The 27188-nt window shown below is 48.1% G+C and overlaps 1 protein-coding gene across 4 annotated transcripts in view; it reads right to left on the bottom strand.

Moving 5' to 3' along the window:
• Ptp99a (Protein tyrosine phosphatase 99A) overlaps positions 1 to 27188 on the bottom strand; it is a 232039-nt gene that overhangs the window by 47841 nt on the left and 157010 nt on the right. For all 4 annotated transcript variants that reach the window (XM_077690245.1, XM_077690246.1, XM_077690247.1 and 1 more), the window contains exon 3: positions 12932 to 13055. In XM_077690245.1, the coding sequence (XP_077546371.1) occupies positions 12932 to 13055 (124 nt within the window). The remainder of the gene's footprint in view (positions 1 to 12931; positions 13056 to 27188) is intronic.

The following is a 27188-nucleotide window of genomic DNA, read 5'->3' as shown; positions in this document are numbered from 1 at the left end:
GAGCGAACTTTCCCTTTCCGCCACTAAATCTGGCGCGGCGCTGTCATCGGCAGCGCTGTTTTCCCCTCCCCCCGCCATCTTTTGCATCCGCCCCTTCCGACTGCCGCAGTGCCCTATTGATTCCCGAGGGCGCTGGTGCCGAAGAAAGGGGGGAGAGCGCGAGGGGACGTTGACGAGGGAAAAACGGGATGAGGAGAGGTTTTCGGGGATAAAAATGGAGGAAAGAGGGCGTCGTCATGGAAACACCCTTGCGTTGTCCTCGAAGGCTGCGGCGCTCTGCCGCTCGCTTCTTCGATAGGGAAGGAGAGAAAAAAAAGATTCAAAGGGAGCATTTGGAGCAGAAGACAAAAACAACGCGCCTGGGGGAGAAAGGTCGCCGGTGCTTTCGGGGGCGAGAAAAAAAAGGGGGGAATGCGTCCGGGAGAGGGTGAAGGATGTAGCGGAAGATGCTGGGCAGGAATGGAGAACAATGGGCAAAAAGGGCGGCGACTTCTATCCCCGTTTTATCATACTTTTTATCTCTTCTGCCCCTTTCCCTATCCCCGCTTTTAGGGATATTATTTGACTGGCGAAGGTTCCCTATCGAGTTTATACGTTGAGGGAAGGCGGTCGAGGGCTCGCGACAGTAGAGGGCGAAGCTTGTTATACCTATACACGTCCTCGTTTTATGGCTTTCCGAACGGCCGAGATGTCCTTCTCTTCCGGTTGCTCCATCCCTCTCCCGACCATCCTCTTCCACATCTTTTCTCTTCCTTCCGCGATGGAGGGAACATGGGGAGGCCGAACGGGACGAAAGGGCCGACGCGGAAGTAGAAAGGTGGAACTCGAAACTAGGTCAGAGCGTGAAAGGATGGCCGAAGGCCACACGTGTACGCTGGGACGTTAAATGAGGAGGATGCATCCGACCGTTGGTTTGGGGGGAAGAGGACGGGAAAAAGGGATGGTTGGAGAGAGGTGGCAAGGAAATCATACGAAGCTTATCTATCGGTGAGCGCACGTTTAAGTCTGCGTCCCGGCTTTGTTTCGGTGCACTGAGTAACCAAAGGTTGTGTTTACGTTGGCCCCTTTTGCCATCGGAATATCTTTCCCGTGTTGCTTAATTAAAATTTTCGATTACCAGCATTTTGAGCATGCTTACGGTGCTCTTCTAATAGAAGAACAGCATCAGTCAGTTACAGATGCAGTGAGGAAAAGATATACACAGTAAATTCCCGTTAAGACGAACTCGAAGGGACCGTAGTAAAGATTTGTTCGAATTATCAGAAATTCGTGTTAAGCGGAGGTTTTTTGCATTGTGGACGTTACAAGAGAGCAAAAGTGTTGTTCGTCTTAACGAACGATGTTCGTTTTAACCGACGTTTACGGTATATATATATATATATATATATATATATATATATATATATATATATATATATATATATATATATATATATATATATATATATATACATATATATATATATTTATATATAAGGTTAGTAGAGACAGAGATAAACGAGAAAGACGTAGAAAATAGAAATAAGTTTACTGACGTATCAGGGAGAGGACTCCCTTTCTTCAGAAAGGGAGTCCTCTCTGAAGAAAGGGAGTCCTCTCCCTGATACGTAAGTAAACTTATTTCTATTTTCTACGTCTTTCTCGTTTATCTCTGTCTCTACTAACCTTATTTTTTCGCGCTCTGTGTGAGTTTTTATCTTTTCAGACTATATATATATATATATATATATATATATATATATATATATATATATGTGTGTGTGTGTGTGGGTATGTGTGTGTGTGTGCGTGCGTGTGTGTGTGTGTGTGTGTGTGTGTGTGTGTGTGTGTGTGTGTGTGTGTGTGTGTGTGTGTGTGTGTGTGTGTGTGTGTGTGTGTCGCTATATTTGTATCGCTCTGTCTAAGTGTTCGTTGCACGTTGTATTCGCCCTTCGCTCGTGGGAGATCCGAGACCAACAATAGCTTCGGTTTTATTTATACCTAAGGTTTTTCCAAGCTTCCCACACGTAGAATCGCTCCCCAAAACAAGGAAGCACAAGGATGCTCATGCACCTTCCTCGCAACGACGTATTCGCGACGATAATGGTACGATTCCGTTTTATTCCTCGCGTATGGGAAACTCGGGGCATAGTCGAATCGGGGGCATAGTTTTGTTCGATGCTTCTTTTTATTCCCAACGCTGGTATACAAAAGCATCAACTAGCATAGCTGGTTTGATTTTTTCCCTGGGAGAGTATTCGCATCCCGTCTCCTCTTTCCCTTCGTCTCTCCCCCTCTTTCGATCTGATTTCTACTTCAGACACGAACTTCTGTAGTCAGCATTGCTCTGGAAAGCCACACGCTCGCGTAGAGTGCTGCTCCTCGTAACCGAAAACCCGTGTCTCAGCGTATACGTCGTCTCCCGCGCTCTTCTCTCGGTCGGTCGCTGCCCCGGAACACCCGGGAACTTTCCCATCCATTTCGAAGGAAAACTGGGCAGCGCCTTCTTTTTTTCCTTTTTGAATCTCGCGCGCTTTTTCGGAAGAGGTCCGCGGCCGTGCGTACTCGGCAGACTTCGATCAACGTAAAGGGCAGAATAGATCTCCGGTCCGGCGACGAGAAGCAGCAGCCATCCCTTAGAGAAGCCGCCGGATCCCCAGGGCGCCGCCGGGGACCGCGGAACTATGTACCGAGGGGTTCGGGCTTTCTCTCGAGCTTGCACCCGGGGCTATTTACATAGAGCGATCAATGAGCGCCTAGACGGCGTATTGAAGGGCTTTCGCCGGCGAGAGCCTTACGGGTTATGAAGTATGTATACCTCTCGCTGTGGCGGCAACCCTTTCCTATAGCGACAGAGAAAGCGAAGATCGCGGTATGAGAATAAAAGAAGAACAAGTCGTTCGCGCAGGTACTGAGTGCTATGAGTGAGTGGAGACGTGAATATATTCCGGGTGGATTATGTTCCTTAACTGTTTCTTTTATTGTGTTAGACGTACTGCTTACAACCGCTGGCTGTTATCTCTGCTAGCTTTGTTTGGATATATCGGACGGGAGGCGTCGATATCGGCCGCGCCTGCTTCGATTGGCGGCTCTGGTGTAGAACGACGATCGCCCTCCAAGTGTCCTTCGAAAGGAGGAGCTCCCTGGGACGACGCCACGCCCAAGCAGGCCCGGGACGGTTGGTGGCGAGCCCGAGGAAAGGTGAGTTCGCGCCGGGCAAATCAGTGCAGGGATGAATCCTGTGACATGCCCCGTGCGTTGTCGCCGCAGAAACGGCGCCATGATTGATGTGCACGTCGGTGGAGACTGCAGGCGACGTCAGTTCGCGATAAAGGCTTCCCTTGGCATCTTCACTTTTGATCCACAATGCTCGGTGCGCGCCATGGTTCATTGTTATCAATTTATTGTGTGTGCCAGGCTGCAGGCAGACTCTCTGCTCGTATGCTCGTACCAATGTTCGTGTGCCATTACATCTGTATGACTTCTGTAATAATAATAATAATAATAATAATAATAACAATAATCGTGTTTTTCCTTCTTTTCCATAATAGTAATCTCCATCATAATCGTCGCCATCATCACCTTCTTCTTCATCGTCGTCGTCATCTTCTTTGTCACCATCATCATCGTCATCGTCATCGCCAAATTAAGCAGCAGCAGCATCGTCATCGTCGTCATTGATTGATTGATTGATTGATTGATTGATTGATTGATTGATTGATTGATTGATTGACTGATTGATTGATTGATTGATTGATTGATTGATTGATTGTAGGGTTTAACGCGCCGACGCAACGCAGGTGATGAAGCGCGCCGTAGTGGAGGGCTCCGGATTAATTTTGGCCACCTAATTTTGGCCATCTTTAACGTGCGCCGATATCTCGTACACACGGGCGTTTTTGCTTTTCGCCTCCATCCATCGTCAGCACCATCATCCCCATCCCAGCAATACTAACGGCATCATCGTCAACAACAACGTCCCGACATCCCGATCACTATCATCAACAGCACCAGCAACGTCACGACATCCCAATCACCATCACCACCATCATAATCGTTTGTGGGGAGCTCCATCGCAACCCCGCGTACCATAGAAGGTACAAGTGCAAATGACAATGCAATAATAATAATAAAAAAACTGCACGCTGCCGCCCCTCTTGGGGGACTGGGATGAGTGATACTCCCCATGAATGATTAGCCGGGTCCTCTCCTTTACGGGGACAACATTTACTGGGCGCTGACCAACTCTGCGTCGACTTAAGTTTCTCTGTATACCTAAAAAAGCTCTGAGGCAATTGAAGATAGAAACAAAAAAAAGTTGATAAAAAATACCTAACCAATAATTAATATTCTAAGGTTATTTATTGATTACGTCATTGCAAACAACCTAATGAATATACGTGAAGCAGTAATGCTTTACGTACATTCATTAGGTTGTTCCTATTTATATTAGATTGTTCATATTCATTGGGTATATTCATTAGGTTGGTGATATATTGATTCCTTACTTAAAACCTTATTAATAAGCAGTTATTGGGATTCGGAACTGCAGCGTATTGTCTTAAGCTGCAAGAATCACATGAGGGCAATTCATTCCGATGCACATAATTAAATACCCCCAAATGTAATAGTGAACAAGTTTGATCTTAAAAAATCCAATTCTGGGCGGACCGCTCCGAAGCAACACTTGACATACTAGGCGCCATAGCTCGGCGCCTAGTAGCTCAGGTGTTGAGAAGCGCATGCGCGTAGCGTAGGTGTAGCGTAATCAGTTGCCTTTCCTGCAGTGTGTTTTCGATGCGACATCCGCCATTTGTGAGACAGGCGCGCAGTGGTAACGTCACCGGCTTACAACGGCCGGTGCCGAAACCTGTTACGCATGAACGCGTATTCCCATTTCGCCTCATAAAGTTCCGTCACCCCGAACCTACAATTCGCCGCAGCGGCGACAGACTTGGCGCGGCAACCGCATCAATTAAGGGCCGATTAGACTCCCAGCCTCATTTAAGTTCCCGATATCCGCGGAGTTTCAAATAACCATCTGGTTACTGGGGCTTTCGAGACTCCTACCACGTGCGATTTCGTGCTAAATTGTGTGCCTAACACGTGATAGCCACCGTATAGCAATAACCTCGTTTTCAGGGGCGAACCGAAAATGAACCGGTTCGAAAAAAAACAAAAGAATAAGTCGATGTGAAATCGTAGAAATGTGGGGATGTAATGGCAGACGAAATGGAAGCGTAGGCCGGAGGCGGAAAATAAGGTTTATAGTTAAGTGTCGGGAGGACGGGATGGCGATATACGGGTGTGGCCGCCGGAAACGGCCGCGCGAGTCGTATAACGGCTCTTCCTAACGACAACACCGGTAACGACCTACGGAAATCCCCGAGCGGCGTTAAAACCAAGCAGAATCAAGAAGAGAGAGAAAAAAAAAAGAACTATAGGATGGCCGCGAGCAATAAAAAGTGCGCGAGAACAACGACGTGCTCGGAAAATCTATTATGCAGGTGGTGTTAAGCTCGCTGAATGCCCTCGAGTCGGGGTGTCCTTTTTTGTTGTTTTGTTCTTCCCGTTAATCATCCTCCACGCCGCACCACTTTTTTATAGGGTGACATTTTCTACTGCAGTCTACTTTGACGTGACGGTATGAGAGAACGCTTCATGGTATGAGTCGGTAAAATGGGAACTATACTTCCCAGAATTCTGACGCTAAATATACATGATTGGACTTGCGCAAAACAAACGGGCAAGAGGAAGGAACGACAAGGACAAGCGCACAACGGCAACACCGGAAGGTGCCTGAATATAAGATTAAGAGAGCATGCTTCAAGTTTAAAAGGAAGGCCTTACACACACTTGGCCACGCATTGTAAAAATGTAAAAGAAGTGATTGCGCACCTATCTTAGAGGAAACTTCGGTGTTGTTTTCGCATCCTAAACAAAATTCAAGAGAGATTGTGGAAGCGTTTTTAATCTCACAGCACAAAGACAAGTGCATCAGCCACCCTTCTGTGGCCTTGTTAGATAAGGAATTGACGCTGCTGTCGCCTTTTTTGTAGACGCTGATCTACTTATGTGATGTGTGTGCGCTGTAAAGCTTTTACTGAGATGTTGTACGCAGGTCTGTGGGGTATATATGTCTTTCTTCCAAGAAATTAAACCAGTTGTTAGAAAAAAAAGTGCGCTCGTCCTTGTCGTTCCTTCCTCGTCCCCGTTTGTTTTGCGCAAGTCCAACCATGAATCGTTTCCAACTAGGCCGGCTTGCTGTGATGCTAAATATACAAAATGATTCGATTGAAAAAATGGCTTGTGAAAATGTAGAACTGTCGACTGGATGATGTGCGCTCTATGATTGATTCCCTTTTCTCTTCTTTCCCTTCACGTCTGTGCGCCAGCACGGCTTCCCGTCCGTCCGCCCGTCCGTCCGTCCGTCCGCCCGCCCGCCCGCCCGCCCGCCCGCCCGCCCGTCCGTCCGTCCGTCCAACCGACTGACGGACAAACTGACTGAAAGACGAAATAGATAGCCGACCGATCGAGCAAATAAAACATTACACGCAAGCTTACTAGGGGAATTGGCCAAGAAGTAATGAAACGCGCACGCACAGTGCTAAAGTAAAAAGGTATGCGTTCGCTTGCTCCCTCCCATCCCCGCTTGGTGTCCTGCTCGGCCGGAAGTTTACTTCTGCGTTTCAAGCCCTGTCTTGGACGATTATCCCAAGTAAAAAAGTCCAACTGCATTTTTTTTTTACTTTCTGCGAACCCGTACCGCACTAGCTTGGTATGAGTAGCGCTGTTCTTTGGCTAGAGGCAAGCGAATGAAACAAGGAACCACTTTATTCACCAGCTTACGAATTAAGTATTGAGTACAGCCTACGTAAACAAGAAAAAAAAACCTGCCGACAAACATCAATCAATAGACAGACTTTAAGAACCGAGCCCACAATAATATAGTATACGGACTTGGACACACACACACACAGAGAGAGAGAGAGAGAGAGAGAGAGAGAGAGAGAGAGAGAGAGAGAGAGAGAGAGAGAGAGAGAGAGAGAGAGAGAGAGAGAGAGAGAGAGAGAGAGAGAGAGAGAGAGAGAGAGAGAAGGAAACCGGCCGCAAAAGGATCTACTCGAGATGCGCAGATCCGACTACCTGACCAGAAGGCCTTACTAGTGAACCACGATTCGGAGGCGACTCTGCCTATGCGAACAGGCGAAGCAAAAGCACGCGCCCGTTACTCTGCTGAGGACAATACCAGGCCTGCCTAGCCAATCACAATGCGTGAAAAAAATTAACCAGGCACCAGTTACAGAACCAGCGCTTTTATCAAAGTCGTGTTTTAGGGTGGACTGGGGGGCAGGAAACGAAACAGGCGGCCCAGGAAAGCGCGCGAAAGGGAGCGGGAATTAAACAGGGAACGAAGTTCGCAATTAGGCGCCGAACGAATCGGGCGGCCCGCAGGACTGCGCGGCGAAACGGGCGGGGCCGCCTCGAATGGAGGACATAGAATTTGGAGATAAAACGGGGCTGGGGGGAAGACTTAACGACTTTTCGCTGTAATTAATAGATGCGAGCGGGAAGAGAGGCCGCTTTTAAATATGAATCGAGGTAAATATGGAAGGGAGTCTCTTGAATGGGGTCAGTGGCCATTATTTTGAGGATATCGTAGCTGCCCCAGAAAAGCGACGAAGCCGCAAGAAAGGAAATTTTAAAGGACGTATCCGGTGAACGAGGAAGGTACATGAGGACGAGAAGAATATGGCCTGAGTAGAAAAGGCAAGAAATAGTCCAAAGAGATGATAATGATGATGAAGATGATGATGCTTACGGGGTCGAAGACGAAGATGTTGGTTGTGGCGAAGACGATTTTGATGATGATTGCGACGGTAATGGAGCTGTTGTGATGATGTTTACGAGTATCGACGGCGGCGTTGGTAGTACATTGATTGCTACGGCGGTGATGATGATGACGACGACGGCGACGATGGTGGTGGTGGTGGTGATGGTGTCTACGGTGACGATGATGATGATAATCATGATCTGGACGAGAAGGAGTCCAGATGAATTTCGTACCCGCCGCGGTGGCTCAGTGGCTATGGCGTTGCGCTGCTGAGCACGAGGACGCGGGTTCGATTCCAGGCCGCGGCGGCCGCTTTTCTGATGGAGGCGAAAAGCAAGAACGCCCGTGTGTACGAGATTGCGGCGCACGTTAAAGATCCCCAGGTGGTCAAAATTAATCCAGAGCCCTCCAATACGGCGAGCCTCATCGCCTGCGTTGCGTCGGCGTGTTAAACCCTACAATCAATCAATGAAATCAGATGAATTCCGTTCTAAATAGATAGGCGCTTCCCACAGCGTTTTTCATGAATGACTCTGTGTTTGCTTTGGGCCTCGTGCAATGATACAGGCGCGTTGCTTCAGCAAGGCCTTCCGTACCCGCATTCTGTGCACTCAGGACAGTCCTATGGTTCAGCTTCCCGACAATCCACCCTGTACACCCATTAATTCAGCCAACAATAAAATTTCGGCGAATGACGACGCTGAGCCTGTACGATCGGACTCAGAACTTCGGCCCACGCTGTGATATCACTCCGTGCAAACATCGGATAGTGTCACATGTCACGGATCACATTTTTGAGCAAAGTGGTATGCACGATTCTGTCATTCGTCAAACTCGCTTCGTTGGCGACATGAATTGGTCTCACTAGTGCATTACGGCGAAGCCGAACCACGGGATTGCCTTCCAGTGTACCTTTGTTCATTGTGCGCGATTATACGTACCCGCCGTCGTCATCATCACGGCGGTTTGGTTCAACCCGCTTAACACGCCAGGCCATTCACAAGATTTCCTTTACTCGCCTTATTTATGCCCCTGAGGAATAAAAGAAAGCAAAGACCGCTAGCTGAGCCTCGGACTTCATCAAAACGCTCGACAAAAAAAAAAAAAAAAAAAAAAAAAAAGGACAGGAAGAAATCAAGGAGGGGGAAGCGTGGTGCAGAGCCCCCAAGGACGCGTCCTGGAGAGTCCAGGCGTAATTGCAGTGCCCATTAGGCCAGTGCGGGAACCCGTGCAAGTATGTGCCGAAGGAAGGACAATTAGGCGAAAGCAATTAGCACGCCGGCTGATATATGTGTGCGCGCGCAGTGTACGCGCGCGTGAAATATCCGCCAAGGAGAAGCGCGACAACCGCGAGCGAATCTTGGCCGGCCGCGGCGCCTCCGGGGTAATTGTGAACGCTTCTCCTCTTCTGGAAGAACGCGCTGAGCGCAGATCCGTACCACCGCCTTTGTGCCTCCGGGCGTAATTCAGTGGGAGTAACCCGAGCTGGTATCGTCGGAAATAACCGGCGGCCGAGAGTAACGGTGTGTGAGGCGCTCCGCTTCCAGCTGTAGCGTCGTTGCTCGTAGCCAAAGTGACCGCATGGTTCAGATTGGATCGGCGAAATCGTAGAGATTTGGGAATCTCTTCGTTGCCACAGCCTTTAAGTTCGTTACCATTTAGTATATGTGGACTAGAACGAGGAAACACGTCTGTCCGTCTGTCACACTTGATGCTACGGATATAGTGCTACGAAGAAAAGGCGCGCGACTTGATATTTTCACGTAAGGCCGCTTAAAGGGAGCTTAACAATGTCTTTCTAGCAGTGCAATTAAGCTAAGTTGTGAAGCCAGCTTTGGAGGGGCTTGGTTTACATCGCCTAATGGGGATACATGGCATTTAAAGTCCCCGGTGTTGTTTTCAAAGTTTGATACGACTGCTTATACGTACCCTGAAAATGTCTTTCTAGCAGGGCATGTTTGTGTAGTAGTGAAGCCTACTATAGACCATTTTATTGTCTTCGTCCTGGGGGCTTCCATTTTATCAGTGGGCTGTGCTAGCGGCCCTACAGTTGGTGCAGTCGACAGGAAGATGTAACTGCGCATGCACAACACAGCCCAGAACATGCTCTGGGGCCCTATTCTCGACTGCACAAATTGCCGGCATTTCGCCCATGTTTTTTTGCGTAAGCACGACGTAAGCAATCAGTGACGTGCTGCACCTATAGCTATGACGACATGCAGTGTAATTTGACGAGTCACTCATAAAGATCGCTACCAAGGTATCAAATATTGTGCAAGAAAGATATAAAAATACTTGGCATGTACCATAAAAAATTAAGACGGGAGCTGAGGCTGACAAGAAAAACACATTTCTGGAGGTCAAATTTGGCGCCAACACCACAAGGCGATCGAGTAACGTTGATCCAAAAGCGAGCGAAAGGCGGATGTCGAGCTAAAGAACATCACACAATTTTTTTACCACATCTATTTATTTCTTTCAATCGCTTTTATTAACATAGCTGGGCTCTCTGCTTCAATGCAAGCTTTGTTGCGTTATCACCTTCCCTTCCGCCACCACCGCCACGCCATCGTCTGCTGTTATGTTACAAGTTTATGGCGTTATCACAGAAAAAGATGGCCGCGACCATCGCTTCTATGACACATAAGAGCAGCGAAGCGCTACGCCTGATAACCGCGGAGCGCACCGATGTCGCCGATTCACTCATTCGTCAAGCTCGACTGCAATCAGCGCTGTAATGAACTAAATAGTCACTTTTCATTGTTATTTTTCTCTTGAGTTGAAACATGTGACCCAACAGCTTAGTAGGACAAGTATGGACAAATGCCATGCATAGGGTTCTCTTTGTCATGGAGTTGCTTGTACTGCCCTCTTATGTTGCGGTTACGCCAAACAAATAATTTTTATTTCATTGCCAAACATAAAAGCAAAATACTGTATGTTATTTGTATGTTCCATGATCGCTGACTTGGAAGCAGTTGAAACTATAATTTGTTTCGGTAGGAAACATGCTTTAAACAGCGCGCATGCGAAACTGCGCCTGCTGCAAATTGCCGCACATTTCGCGGTGCCGTAAGCCGGGGCAATATTGTGCCCTATTTTGCTTGTATTTTGCGACAAAAACAGCCGCCATTTTCAAGCTGTCACGTAGCATTACGTCACTTTTACGCAGGCTGAAGTTGCCAATGCATGACGTAATCGTTCCCGCCAACTGTTTAAATTACGTCATGCCTTCTCAGCCAATCACAGAGGGGGTGTGTATTACAAGCAGTATTGTTGTTGAATAGGAAAGACAGGCTTACGTTGTCATGTCCGCTGCATTTAGTCTGGTTTTTCATTGCCGGCCAAGAATTATGCGCCTTTAGTAACGAGAAATAAGGCAAACTTTAGAACTGGTGTCCGTAGACGACATGAAACGTCAAAATGACGACAGCACACACAACCGCTTTGTCAACCGGAAGCACGTGACCAAAATTGAAAGCCAATCAGAAAAGACTTCCGGAAAATTGCCTGAATTGCCGGCAATTTGTGCAGTCGAGAATAGGGCCCCTGATCTTATTTAAGATTAAGAGATGAAAAGGCCAATAGAGATAACATGTAAGCGGCAAAGGCTTCCATGTTATCCTGCATTATTCATGTATGTTATTCGTGTGATCCTGTTATCCTTATCATTATCATAACCATTATCATTGTCATCATTTTGTTATCCTTCCACATTATCTATGTTATTCTGTTATTCGACTTCAGAGTTTCTGCAACTTTTTTCGTGTCCGTCAGCAGAACGTGCCTTGCGGCAAAGCCAACTTTAGAACACTAACGCTCTGCGGCTCTCAATGTAATGTAGATACGCTGGGAAAAAAATCCTACTGCAACTGGCCGCCAAGACGACTGTGTCACTAGCCCGAGTTTACTTTTCTCGGCGTCATTAGTACACCGTGAAGCCGTAAAAGTTCCGGAATTCCAGTCTGCAGTCAATACACGGGCTCTTACGGGAGAAGTACGGCGACAGAAAACGACTGTAGCTCTTGTTTTAAAGCGAAGCTTTCAATGTCTCACTGATGGCGTCTGTAGTCCACCTAAAAACCTGCGGCAGGAAAGCCAACTTTCTCTAACGATGATAATGATCGTGAGTGAACTCAAAAAAGAAAAGAAAAGAAAACGATTCCTGTGGTCGGAATTGAACCTTGAAAGTTTGGATTTTGAGAGGGCTGCGTGGACTCGCAGAATTAGACAAACGTATCATGCCCCACTCCGTCTAACGTTGTGCGAAATGAAATGACCAAGGGGAAAAGTCAAAGCCGCAGCGACAAAAAAAAAAAAGTCGGAACTGCGCGCGAGCGAAAGTCACAGCTCAACGAGCCAAAGTCCAAACCACCGCCGAGTCAAAGTCGAAACTCAGACGACAACAAAGGAATCCCTCACGGGAAAGCTTCGCGTTCAACCATCGCCGTCGTTAGACGCTGCAGGGATGCATCATTTTATTATCGAAACTATGTCCCGAACCAATTGATACGGCGTTTTTGTAGCGTAAGCTACACTGGCCGAGGTTGAGCGGTTTCGCGTGGACCCTGAAGGGCCGTGCTGCGCGAGCGCGAGGAGCATTAAATTGGATTGAATTGGATTGGATTGGATTGCATTGGATTGGAAATCCGATCCAATTGGAGTATGGGTGTGTAGGGAATTGGGTCTGCACATTCGCCGGTCTGCGCATTCCAGAGGAGTGAAGTCATAGCCACGGCAGACGCACTGGCGCCGGCGCGTGCCCAGCTGTGCGCCTCCGTTGCGCAGTAGCCAAATCTGACGCTGCGCCGGAGCCGCTTGATAGCCGTTTAGCGTGGCTCCTGGAGAGCCGTGCTGCGCATGCGCGAGGAGCAGTGACTGGACTGGACTGGACTGGACTGGATTGGATTGAAATCGTTTTAGTTGAGGCAAGCACGGTAATCAGCTAATCCTAGACAACCAGAAAACCTAAGAATAACCAGCTGAACCTTAGCTCACGCTACGTATATCCTGGCATAGCCCAGCTAAGCCACTGCTATTTTTTTTTCTCTCAGACGACTACACAACCATGGGAGAGGAAGTAGGTCTCAGCCGGCGTGAAGTGGTCACATCACTCACCTGATGTGGATGATGTAGTGGAGGATCGGGCTGTTGTGCGTGTTGACGCTTGAAGTCCAGGACAGGTTTACGGAACGGGAGGTGAAGCCCACCACGATGGGGATTCCCGGGGGGTCGGGAACGTCTGCGAGAAGAAGAATGAAAACAAAATGGTTATGATACGCTATCGATTGATTGATTGATTGATTGATTGATTGATTGATTGATTGATTGATTGATTGATTGATTGATTGATTGATTGATTGATTGATTGATTGATTGATTGATTGAAGGGTTTAACGTGCCGACGCAACGCAGGCGATGAGGCGCACCGTAGTGGAGGGCTCCGGATTAATTTTGACCGCCTGGGGATCTTTAACGTGCGCCTAAATCTCGTACACACGGGCGTTTTTGCTTTTCGCCTTCATCAGAAAATCGGCCACCGCCGGGAATCGAACCCGCGACCTCGTGCTCAGCAGCACAATGCCTTAGCCACTGAGCCACGGCGGCGGGTTATGATACGTTATCAGTGACGTTTCTGCGTTTCTCCTCTAGTACCCCAAAACCACCGACAAATTTTATAACCGCTGCGTTAATCACGGAACTTGTTGAAAGCAAGAAATCACCTTTTTGTGTACTACTTATAGAAGATATGTACTAATCGATAAGTGTGCTTTCAGCAACATCGAATAAGTATGAGAAATCTCCGGACATGAAGATAAGTAGCGTTACAAGGCTTATTAGCAACGTGTGCTGTGTCATAAGTAGCTCAAGCACAAACTACATCCACGCTTACGGTATGTTACGGTATGGTGTGACAAAACAATTTCGTCCGGAGTCACCCGTGTTTTAATCTCTCACGAAAGTAAAGCCCTATAAAAATAAGGTTAATTCGTGTTTAGCTGCATCGTGGACAGCTGTTTTGATGACGGCCGAGCAAATACGGCGTCACTCTCAAATAACGGGACAGTGAAGCAAGTGGAAATGCGTTTAGTTTATGGCGAACGTAGCAGTATACTCCGGTTCTAAGCTCCTTACTTAGACCCTTCCCATTTTTCTACCACTTCCTTCACACCTTTCCTGAGAAAGTGAAGGCTCTCATAGGAGGTCGTCGTCATCATCACCACCATCACAACAACCATCATCATCATCATCATCATCATCATCATCATAATGTATTTTTATTTTTATTGTGTTCACTGCAGGAATGCCTCTCCCAAAAATGTCCAGCCACGTCTATTGAGGGCTATTTTCGGGAACAAGTTAAAAACGGCAATAGCTCATGTACGGTATCACTCCGCCACAGCGACGTACCCGGATGTCAACGGGCGCGCGCGTTTCGAAAGGAGGTCGCTATGAATGCGTGATATCGCCTGCATTTCCTCACGTAATTTGTTTGTCGTCGCTGCAGTAGTTTATTATATATAGCACACTAAGTCCAAAAAATCACAAAGACGGCTCGTACCATGTTCAAAATATTCCCAATAACCCACTACTTGCGCCGCGCGGAGTAACATCCCGCTGCGGTGATGAGGCACAGCGGCAACTTCCCTTGCCGTTCTAAACTTGTAACCGAATATAGCTGAGTTCATCCTCTCCCCCTAAATATGCGTAGCTTATCCCTCCATCGAGTCCTTGGTCGACCCCTAATGCGTTTACGGTCTATTAAAGGTAGACCGTAAAGGTAGATGGTAGCAGCTCGTAGAAGGTATCAGCAATAGAACGCGCTTAAACTGGGCGTTCACTCCAGCTATACGGGTAATGAACTGTCTGGACCGTCGGACAGACGGTCCTAAAATATGCACCTTGCTTTACATATTCCGCTTTTTATACGTCGATTTCCCTTTTCTGCAGCCTGCTTGCTGGAAACAGGACTGGAAAGAAAGAAACTGCCTCTCTCAGAATCGCCGCTAGCGACGAGATCAGTCGTCGAAGACTTCGCCAACAGAGTTCCCTACTTGCGTATTCGGCTGCTCACTCCCCGCGCCGTGCGGGAAAGACGACTTCGTCTTACGGCGCAACAGCGAGGCGGCAACGAAAGTTGTATTACAATCCAAGGGGGCTTCCGACGCGCACGCTTCCAGCTCAGCCGTCTGCCAATATTGGGCGGAGCGAGAGAAACAGTGGCGCCGGTCGCGTTTCGAAGGAGAATCGGGCTTCGTCTGAGGACGCTAGCTCCAGATCCGTGCGCGAAGGAGGCAAGTGAAAATAGAACAGGCGGACCGAAAGGAAGAACCGTGACGGTGAACGGTGGACGATTAGATTACACGGCAAGAACCAACAAATTCACCACCCCTTTCTAAACAGACTTGAAAAGAGCGCGAAATTTAAAAGTGCGTTCAACCTTCACTGAAGGTGCGTCCAATCGATTCTCAAGCCTTTAAAGACCTATACATCGCCAACGGAGAACGAACGCATGCGACGATTTTTCGCGCACTAAGTAAACACACCTACGAGCGATCAAAATGTATACCGACACGTGGTTTATGAGTTAACGGTCGTTGTACTCTTTTTTTCATGATCGGTGCGTGAATTGTCTCATCTAGAACCGTTCCTTTTTCGCGATTTTCGAGTAGCCGTTTTGACACAATGTATGGGCGGTTTTACGTACGCGCCGCGTGTCCAGAGATCTTATCAGAGCTGCTTTTCGGTCGACCAACCGGTCTATAGAGAGATACATTAGTTTTATGACAAGACGCCGTCGCGGTCCCACTAAGAAAGCATCCGCTTTAAAACGGAAGACATTATTCATTCGTTTGCAAGCGGAGATATGCCAACCCTCTGCTACGTTTGTGATGATAAGGCGGATTCACTCTCCGAGGTTCTGTAGATCACTTTTTGTCTTGAAGGGGGTCGTGAAGACCAAATTCAAATTTGGTTCATTAAAAAGACTGGTTTGAACCAATAACGATGATACCAAGTTCATCGCAAACTTCGAACAAATAGCCGTGATATCAAGAAAAAGAAAAATGAACTGGCGACTACGATACTCCCTAATGCGTTATTTGGGCGCAGCAGCAGTGCGCTGAGGCAGCACTCACTCGTGGGTTCTCTCGAGGGCAGCGAATCGATGATGAGCCTCTGCGTCGGCGGTGCAAAGTTGCTAAGGGACCGCAAACTGCGTCTTAAGCGAACGCTCATCATAGTCATACGCACGCCCCCCTCACGTTTTCGCCAAGCGTCGCGCCGTCGAGCGCCTCGTGCGCGCACAGCATATTGCCCCCTCCCCCACCGCACACTTTCGGAGAGTGCTGGCTCGCGCCGCCACGGCGAACTGCCCTCCCCTCCCAATTTCGCGACACTCTCCTCCTTTGCTTTCTTTCGTCGTTCGCTTTTTCTTTCACTCGTCGGTCTTGCCATCGTTCTGTCGGTAACGACGATGGCGACGCGGCTCAGCCCAGAGACGGCCGCCAAGTGGCTGCGCCCTAAAACAGACGAAGCAGTGGGGACTCCCTAGCCACATTTCGGTTACGTCTCTATGACGCCACAGAATCTTGCTTGCGCGATTGGCGGCAGCCGAACCAATTAGCACCCGCCAGGAAACATGTGTGGGTGATTGGGGAGGAGCCTCTAGTTTCAGTTTGATTGTATCCCTTGAATGATATCCTTTAGTTGAACCACTGATCAATAGTTTTTTAGTGCGGGCCCATATTACGTAGCTCTAGCGCCAAATTTGAATGTTTTTCAATGTCTTGCGTGTTCCCGTTTAAAAAAAAAAAAACGTCTTTCGTGATTAAAATGGAGCTGAGCGACTTGCCAAGGACTAGCTCTTTCAATCTGATCAAGGTTGTATTTGGTTTTCATTGCCTCTTCAATGTTTTTTTATTCTACAATTCGGTGAAAAATTCGAGTGTCTGTGCGGACGGTGTTTGTTGAGCTGCCCCTGAAATCATTGCACCCCGAATTTAGATGCACATATGCATTGGTACATCGCTTCGTTAAATAACCGGTGAATAAAGTGGACAACGGGTGACGCAGATTTTGCGTTGTTTTTCGGAAAAACGAAAGAAAAGGTGCGAAGGAGAAAGAAGGAGAAAACGATTTTCTTGCGGGATTACTTTTTTTTTCGCATGTATTACCAGTTCTTTGTTCCTCCCTGTCTTCAATTCTACCTTCAATACGCTCTCTAACCACTCTAAATTTCCTGTATGCAGGGCCCCGCAATATTTACTTTGGCAACCACTGATGATCGGCCGATTGCCTGATTGGTTATGTATCACACACAGAGAATGATGATGGCCATCATCATCGCCATCGTCATCATCCCACCAGCGTTGCACGCGCCAAGCTCTAGAAGGACAAATTCATCTGCTGCTTAACCCAACTATCAGGCACAGGAATATATTCCAGTGCGCTATAGCACAACTGATCGTCAAGCTTTACATACACTGCTTCGGGAGTTCCCAGGCAACGCACTCTCACTGACAATCAGTCAGCCTCTCAACCAGATACAGGTGTCACGCGCAGCTCCGAGCCGCTTCCGGCACTTCGATCAACTCAACCGACCTCCGAAAGGGAAGTTGCGCCTCATTTCATCCAATACCAGCTTCTCGCCACGGAAAAAAAAAAAATCGATCTTTCCTCGTACAACCTCACGTGAAAATGTAAAAGAAAAAAAAAAAAAGGAATCCCTCAACGAGCGCAGAGACCGAAATTCCGCGCAGGCGCGCCTGCGGCAGCACCCGGGTGTCGACAAGATAATAGATGGATTAAAACCCCATTTGTGCGTCCCGCTTGACGATGCGAGTCTTGCGTGCGAATAAGGTCGTCGCGTGCAGCCACGGAGCACGCGGCTTTGCGACCTCCGCGATGCCGTTTTGACGGAACGCGAATGCGATAAACATGTAGGCGGCAGGGCGGTAGGCGGAACTGCGCAAAACAAAGTGGTGGGGGGATATAAATGTACAGAAGGCAGAGAGGGAAAAGAGTGTGTGTTTCGCCGATGTCAGTGCCCGAAACTAGCGGGTGGCTGTTGTGTTGTCGTTGGAGGCAGTGAAGAGCAGAGCACTTTCAGCTAAGTAAAAACTCGTTATAACAAAATAGCCTTATTCTGAATCTTTCTTTATTAGATGTGTTTAATGGTCCCCACTGAAGCTCGTAGTGAAGAAGCCCTATCCTTTTTTAACAAATTGTCGCATATAGTGAAGCAACTAATAAAACAACCTTGTACACACACACATATATATATATAGAGAGCAATAAAACTTCGAACAAGGTAGAAACCACTATTGTTGCCAACGTTTCAGCAAAGAGACTTGCCTTCGTCACGGGGCAACCCCTCGCCTGGCTGGCAGCTTTCTCAATTCCACTTCCTTCTCTCCTCTCACCTGGGTACCTACCCCTATATACAAAGTGCTAGCCAGGCCAAGGGCTGCTCTGACAAAAGCAAGTCTCTTTGCTGAAACGTTGGCAATAATCGTGACACCAATCGTGGTTTCTACGTTCTTCGAAGGCTACTTATATATATATATATATATATATATATATATATATATATATATATATATATATATATATATATATATATATATATATATATATATATATATATATATATATAGAGAGAGAGAGAGAGAGAGAGAGAGAGAGAGAGAAAGAGAGAGAGAGCGTTCAAGTGTTGAATGAACCGCTACGGCTACGCCTGGAAATAATCCCTTTTCTTGCGAGGAGGCCTTATGGCGTACCTTACGAAATTGGCAAAAACAACCTACAGCCTCGAAACTACAAAAAACGTAAAATAAAAAAAAAACGGCCATAATATTACAGTTATCAGAGGAAAGAGACGTGCGTAGCTGTAGGCTGCAGGCTCACGAAAAAAAAAAAGAAACGAAAATCTCCCCCCCCCCCCCCCCCCCAGGCGAAGAGCGCGTATGATCTCAAAAACGCGCCAGAAAAACAAGTTTGTAAAACAAAAACTTGCAACCACCGAAGGCGCAATGGGAAGCCAAGAGGGAAGATGCAGGTGATGTGTTTCCAACTAAACGGTCGCGTTGATGCGAGGAGCAGCATTTTTCTCAGGAGTTGGCGAAGGAGACGCCAGAGCAACACCTGCCCCCTTCGAACATCCATTCTTTTTTTTTTTTTTTTGCTACATCTTCGCTGTTTCTTGTCCTCTACTCCGTCCTTACATGGCACAATTTCCTCCCCCGGTTCGTTGCTCAGCGCGTATACGCACTCCGGTCGTCGCCTCGAACCGATCGCTTTGCCTTTTTGGCCGGCAAAACAAACAAAAACAAGCGCGTAAGATAAATCGGGGTAAGGCTGGCGAAAGCAATAAACGGCCGCGTGTAGAGGAGGGGGCCCGGGGTGCTGCACCAGGCGTGGAATTATACCACAGATAAACCAGCCATGCCGCAAAGCTGGTTCTCGACCACCTCTCCTTCTCTCCTTTCGCGCGCGTCGCTGGGGAAAACATCTGCTCCTTGAGATTGCGGTGCTGCCGCCGCCGCCGAAACGGAACCACTTGGCGCGCGAGCTTCGAAACCGCTGTTTATGCCGAGCGCGCTCGCGAGCCGGTGGGAGCGCAAAGGCGCCCCGCAAGGGAGGGGAAGTGCAACTGTAGGCACCAGATTCGCTGCTCCGTGAAATCGATCGATTGATCTATCGATCGATCGATCCATTGATCCACAGTAAAAGTTAGCGCAGATTTACAGACGAAACGCAAGAGAGACTGGCGCCTTCCATCGGTCTCTCTTGTGTTTTGTCTGTAAACCTGGGCCAACTTTTATTGCGAATGAACCAACTAGCCCAGCAGAAAGTTTTATTTGGAGATCTATTGATCGAAATGTTCTCTAACTCATCGTTTGGATTCAGTCAACCCTGGCTAGTCCGTGCAGTATCTGCGGGCAGAGAAACCTCGCAAATAAGCATGCACAGTCTTATTCAAAAGTTTCTAGACCGTATAGGGCACAAAGAATACGATGTATAAGCTTACCCTACGCATGACGCTGAAATATTTAATGCCGAAGAGCTTCCGAAAGCGCTTCCGTTCCTTACTGACAAAATATTTCTGCCATCCTATAGAAGAACATTGGGCTATGGCTTCGAATTTTTGCGGCTTAGAAAACTTCGACTCCTTTTTGTTGTTAAGCGCTCTGCGCTTCCTGGGCTCCATTCACTCTTTTTTTTTACTTTACTTTATTTAGTTTTTTCCTTGCATTTCATTGCGTGCCATTTTTTATTTAACTTTTGTTTTCTCTCTAACTGTCGGCTTCCCAATCTCTCACATTCACTTCACTGCATTGTAATCACCCCCATCTGGCATAGCAAACACTGCCGCTAGCAGAGCTGACCTCTTGGCTGCTGGGCATCCCGCAAGGGGTTCAACAGAATAAAAGCTCTCTCTCTCTCTCTCTCTCTCTCTCTCTCTCTCTCTCTCTCTACAGCCCACATTAAAGAGTTCTCTCTCTCTTTTTTGACAAACACTGTCGCACTAACACTAATGGAATCGCGCACCTTCAAATAGGCTACAACGGAGCCTTCTTGAGTAAATCCCCGTAAATGTTGTTTGCTTGACTGTAGGGACACTCAAGACTTGGAGATTCAAAAAAAAAAAAAAAAAAAGGACGACAAAAGTGAAGCGAGGGCCATAAAAGAAACCACGCACCCCGCACGCGAAAAACCGATCCAGAAAGCCGGTTCAACTGCGGACCGTCACAGAGGCGCATGACGAAAAAAACACTAGGCGCACGCAACTCCCGGAATGCGTAATGCGGGAGACGATAAAATAAAGGCATTGATTTTTATGAGCGCAGAGATCACGTCGCATGCCGTTGCACTTACGTTCGGAATGAGCCCGTAAGCGCACTTAACTTTGATTAGTCAATGAAACTGTTAGCTGAGAATAGACAGGTCATTTCTCGCGCATCTAATGGTCTCAGTGCGTCGAAAGTTGCTGGAAGAAATGAACGGAGCGCGTTCAGTGAGCGACAATTTCCGGAGATCGCGTGACTGCAGCCCACGCCTCACTACCATTTACTTGTGACCGTACGTAAAGCGTCGCGAGTGCATACCGAAGCTGTCGAACAAGACAAATATTATGAGGAAACAAAACTTGCGGAGTCGTGCTGCGCACAGGACATTTAGGACACGTGTTTTGTTCGTAGTGCGCGATGGTTGACTGAAAAATAATGGATGAGGCGAATAATCACAACTGAACGAAGGGCTTACATAAAAATCACGCGAATCCTAACCAATTTTGGATCTTTGAGAGCAAGTCGGGCCAACAAAGCCGCAGTTTAGGCTTTTCACGAATTGCAGGAAGGGTTGGCACAAGATGCACAAGCAAGCCTGCTACGTATTTAGTTTACTCCTTACGAAACAAAAACAAAGTGCTCAGGTTCATACTTTCGCTTTCACGTTAAATTTTGTCAGGACCGTATACTACTTATTTAAAAGTTGTCTCTTGATAGTATCAACATTCGATCCATGCGAAAATAACAAAATCAATTCCAGAATAATTGGACACGTGTAACGGGAAGAATACACGACGGCGGTCCCTCACGACGTTCCGGGTCAACAAACGGCGCAGCTGGGCTGGTATAGTGTTCTTCGTTGCTTGCTCTAACTCTCTCGTGGCTAAGAGAAACATGACAGGTTAAGCCAGTACGCAAACATCGAAGCATACAAGATTGAAAAGCGTTAGAGATCTTAACGTTCGGTAGAGTACTGTCAGCATGCCGTCGCGGGTTCTAAGGCAGTGGCTTTCTCCCGGCAGTAATGTCCTGTTTGGAAGACGGTTCTCCATACTTTGCGGCGTATTTGTATTATGCATCGTCTGCCCACAGAGAACCGCCATTGAGCGCAGCAGATGCACCAAGATATGTTACAATGTTATTCCGCAGCGTTCGCACCCAAGTCGTCTGCTCATTCGGAGGCAGACGACGTGCTTTGGGACTACTTTCTTCAGCGCGCAGTTGTCAGCGCAAAATATGCGACGCAGTATGGCGACGTTCACTGGCATCATGGGCTCGACGGTTTATGCTATCTTCTTCGGCTGAGCCTGTCACGTTGCCCCTGTGTTCATCTATCGGAAGATTTCGCGCTGACAACTGCGCGCGGAAGAAAGTAGTCCCAATGCAGATCGTCTGCTCATGCGAAACCAGACGACGAACGCTGCGGAATAACATTGCAATATATCTCAGTGCATCTGCGGCGCCAAATAGCGGTTGTCCTTAAGAATAAAGTAGTTCCAATGCACGTCGTCTGCTCATGCGAAAGCAGACGACGAACGCTGCGGAATAACATTGTAATATATCTCGGTGCATCTGCGGCGCTAAATAGCGGTTGACTCTGAGGGCAGACGATGCAAACGAAGCGGAGACAATACAATTGCGTCGCGAAGTATGGTAAAGTTTCGAGGTAAAACATTGCTGCCAAGAGAAAGCAACTCCCGACATGTTTTTTTCCGGTTAATATACAACCGAAGCACCCTTAATTCCGTCTCGTAGACATCAGCGCAAGTACTCGCTTCCCAAATCCAGTCCCATCGCGAGCTCGACATCCCAACGTGCAAGGCATTACCGTCACGGGATCATTCGTCGTGGATGGGTCGCGCTTCCACGCTCGACGCAGACACATGCCCGCGAAATTAATGCCCGCGGAGACAGTCCACGCCGACACAACGTCAGAATGATGTTCCCCGCGCAGAAATAACCCCGGCACAAACGTGACGGCACATCTGCTCCTCCTGCCCGCGCCAGCACATACCGCAATCGTTCGGAGAGATAATTACGCCACCGCCGTGTTTTTTACGCTTTCTTTTAAGGCGGGCGTGGCTGCGCTGTAAACGAAACTACAGGCAACCAAAATCGCGCCGGAAAGTGGAAAGCAGAAGAGAAATTGGCGAGCGCGAGTCCTTCGGAGGGAAACGGGGGGTGAGGAGGTCAGAGTCAGAGGAGAGGGAGGCCCGGAGTGCGGTTTCAGCCTATATAGGTCGTAATTGCGGTCTGTTCCCGCCCGAAAAACAACAAAAACAGACGAGAGAGGAGCTCGAAGTCGCCCATGCATGATTGTGGTGGCGAGCGAGCCGGTGGGTGGGTGGTTGGGTGAACTGCTGGGGCTAATTATCCTGGTGTGTACCGTTTTGTGGCGTCACCTAGCGGCCGATGGAGGAGAAGGAGGAGGGTGGGGGGGAAATGGCGGAGGGAGGGCACACGGCCGGGGTCCGGGTCGTAAACTGTGCTGCACGTTCTTGCGTCGGGGCGATGCTGCGCCCGACCGCGTGCAACGTGACGCGAGCACGCAGTTGAGGTCGTGAACTTTTGCAGGCGCCATTTTTTTTTTCTTCTTCTGCGCGGGGCGTTCAAAGTGCGGAGAGAGGGGATGTTAAAAAGGTCGATAGGTGAACTGGTTTAAGCGCGAATGAGTTCCGTTTTTGTGGAAGTGGAAAGAGCGTTGAGTGTTTTTTTTTTGTTTGTTTGTTACATAAATGTTAGCGTGGGCTGGAACACGTGATTCGTAGCGGGAAAAAGAAAATAGGTCGACGGGATCTGCCGTGAGGGGGGCGAAACGGGGAGGCAGGGGAGCGGAGATGAATATTTCGGGCTCCGAGAGCTTTTGGTTAATTGAAAACGTTTCCCGGTGCTGAAAGGGCAATGTTTCTTCATTTCCGGGAGCAGGCGCAACTGGGATGGCAATTTAAAAGCGCGTTCTGCGTTCTGGACGGAGGTTCGATTCCAGAGAGCACAGGAGTGGGGACGCTGGGGGGAACGTAAAGACAAGAAAAACTGCGGGTTTTTTTTTTTTTATCTGTCTTAAACATGTTTTCGCTCAGCATAAAAATAAATAAATACACGCCTCTTTTTGTTCCTTCCAGAATATTTCACGGACAAGTTAACTTCATTGGGACAGTATGTGGAGTGGCGTTCTACTTCGCATGTCCTGGAAATGTGCGAGAATGTATACGAATAACCCAGAAGCCACTGTACGTAGGTATGTATGCCTGGTCCCTCGCTGGGAGCCCTCAAGAAGTGCACAGGAAGTCTACGGGTAAATGTGTTTACCTTACATAAACCTTCCTATCGTATTGTTAGACGTGCAGAACATCATGCATTTTACTCAATAACTGAATCACTGATTGAATAATTTACTCATTGATTGATTGATTGATTGATTGATTGATTGATTGATTGATTGATTGATTGATTGATTGATTGATTGATTGACTTACTCCTTAACTGATTGATTGAAGCAAAATGAAAAAGTAGCCCTTTCATTGCATATAGGTGGTATTCAATGAAAAGTTTAGCGGGCGATTTCTCCGCCTGGCAACACTGAAAACCGCCATGTCGGTGGCCACCGTGCCAGCGCATGCGCTTTGCGCCCTCATCTCGAAGAAGAAGAAAAAAACACCAGCGTACATCGTCTGCTGCGTTTCAGCCCAATTATCGGTAGTGGCATCAACAGATATAATATTAATCCCACTCACATTAAGTGGTGGCGCTCTACCTACCCTCGAGCACTTCGAATCCACGGAGGATGAAACCGCGACTGTGAACGGTGCCTAAGTCCGACGCTGGAGTTGGCTGCCGCCGCGGGATGTCGGCGCAAGTGCGCCCGCACCGCATCCACGACTTTGGTAAATGCCCTCTAATACTCGGTTGAGTACAAAACCGGAATAATTTCTTTGTAGAAATGGTTCACGCGTACACCGATTTACGCGCTGGCTTTCTCGTGCGCTAAATGTTTCCCACTCAGCAAAAACAACTCACGTCTGACGTTAGGCCGCGGCGGCTGGCAATCAGCTGATCTGCGGCGGCTTCTTCATACGCGCGTGGCGATAGGTAGATCGTGCTGTGCTGCACTCAACAGCACTTGGCGTCGAGGTATTACTTTGCGTTGAATGGGCAACAGTTTGGAAATGATGCAGTTCCTGCTGTCAAACGGACCACTGCGCTCACGTTCAAACCTTTGCGCCACTACCGACTCGCACTCACTCGTAGGTGTGCGCGGAGGTTGGGGTTGAATTGCAGATAAGGTTGTCACACTCCTCAGCGGAATCATTACTTTTCGCGTAACCAACGCTATCGCGGTACAACCGACTATCTAATCACTCGCACACGCCTTGCACGGAACCACAAGGTAACGTCGCGGCCCGCGGCCTGCCTGGCCGCCATGAAGGCTTGGAGGGGAAGAGGGGCGCCTGATCTGGGGCCGTGCGCACAACGTCGCCTTGGCAACAGACGCTTGGCCACAGATATGGCGGCACACTCGCATGGTTGCCTGCATGCATTCCACGCCATTGAATACCGGCTATACCCGCAGGTTCATATTTTGTGCGTGCGCGCATGCAAGAATAAAATTCGCACCCTCTGAAAATCACGTCGCCCATTGCTTAAGCCTAACTTCCTGGCTTGTAGGGTTAACAACCTCGAACGTTCTTCACCAACAAGACAGCGAGCATGCTTTTCGAACCGTTTTAAAATGACGCGAAGAAACCCTGTCAGAACAAACATTTATTCATCTTTCGGAAGTGCGCCAATAACGTGAAAAAAAAAAAAAAAAAACTCGATCTCCCCGGCACGGCGGAAGCATATTTTCAGCGGATGTAATGTTAGTGTGCGGGCCCTCTATTCTCCCGTTTCCCAAGAAATAACACGCCCCCGGGTTGTTTTTCTCTATTATAGGCCGTTCGAACTACGACCAAAGGCTAATATCGGTATTTTCCTTCTATGCGCAGGCTTTGATATGCGTATGAAAACGCTGTCACGACGGCCGCTAAAGTCACGGCCCTGTGTCGACAGGGCCTTTGGAACAACGTTGTCTAGCAGACGATAACTGTTTCTTTTCGGAAGCAGACGACGCGATAGAGGGCGCTGTCTGCGCTAAAGTGACACAAACAACGCCGTCGGACCGAGGAAGTTGAGGGCGTATCGGTTCTAGCGGTCATAAAAGGAAGGAAACAAGTTTCTTCCAAAGCCAAGGCGAGAGCTGGGGCGTGACGTAATCAAGATTTACGATCCGACGTGTCCTAGCACACGGCGGAGCGTTTATAACCGCCGCCATCTTTGCCGCCGCCGCAGGGGAAGAAGCAAAGATGTTCGACGAGTTGGTGAAAGCTCCGATGCTTTATGTGCTTGCGTGGTTTCCTTTTTGTTGTCTTCGTTTTTTGTGAACGCAGGAACAACAAGAACGAACAGAATGCACTGCTATATGGGGCCTGTACGGGTCGGTAGACTGCGAGATATGACGTTTTTGGTATTTTTTATTTGTTATTCTGTCTATTTCGAAGACGAGCCAAGCCAAGTCGATATCCCACACACGCTGCGCGCGAGGTTTGTAGCCCCGGGGTATGGAGAGCATTGCACCGAAACGGAACAGGGAAATGCTTTTTTTTTTTTTTTTTTTTTTGCTCGTCTGCCGCGTACAACCGAAATCGAAGATCGAAGATCGAAGAGTATGGATGCCGTCGAACGGCGTTTCGTGGGAGTTACGGAGTTCTGCCAGGTACAACGACAAAGGTTTGAGCGGCCTTTTATTCTTAGCTATTTCTTTGGGAATTTTTTTTCCCGTCTTCATCCAGTATCTAGAGCTGACAAAAGAAATAGAACAGCTTGAAAAAAAACTTGTAGAAACTGTCTGTTTAAGTCCAGCGGTCTGACATTTACGTAGCACGAGCTACAGTATTATGAGGTGGCATAACAAATTCACTAGAAGTCATTTGTCGCGGCCGCATACAACAACAAAATGAGAGCTAGTTTTATATAATATCACGAAATGCTCAAACATTTATATAGCCACCCCACGGGTATTGTCTGTGTGCTTACAATGACATCATCGTTCGAGCAGACGATCAAGCGGTAACGCAAATTCGTCTGAACGTCTTCTGCCCCCGACATCCTCGGGGATACTTCTTCAGGAAGAAACGAAGTTCCGCGCAAAAATAAAAATTAAAGCCGTACCACTCAACGTGAAAGCTGTCGGGAGTGCAGAGCAGTGATTCGCCATAATGGGCTGTAGCGCCGTTATCCGCTCACTGCTACCACCAAATGCAATTCAAATTACCCGCCTCCGCAGTACTCACGCGCCCCCTGCCTGAAACTGCGCCAGGGGGAGTTCTGTTCTTTTTGTGCTTGCTTTTCCTCCCACACGTGCCGGCGTTGCACTGCCACGTTTTTTTTTTTTTTTTGCTTACTATCTTAAAAACCAACCCAACGAGCGTTCCTAACTAAATGAACGTGGGCGCTACCGGTTAATTATGTATATTTGGCCTGAAATGAACTTACAGTTTTCTTTGCGCTAAACAACGGGGAGATGTATGACAAGCGCCAGCGGTTCA

The sequence above is a fragment of the Haemaphysalis longicornis genome, unplaced genomic scaffold (genome assembly GCF_048455015.1).
Source record: "Haemaphysalis longicornis isolate Haplotype H1 unplaced genomic scaffold, Haemaphysalis longicornis Haplotype H1 scaffold_10, whole genome shotgun sequence".
NCBI lineage: Eukaryota > Metazoa > Arthropoda > Arachnida > Ixodida > Ixodidae > Haemaphysalis > Haemaphysalis longicornis.
The sequence above is the reverse complement of the archived record's forward strand: the minus strand, read 5'-3'. Positions and strand labels throughout refer to the sequence as shown.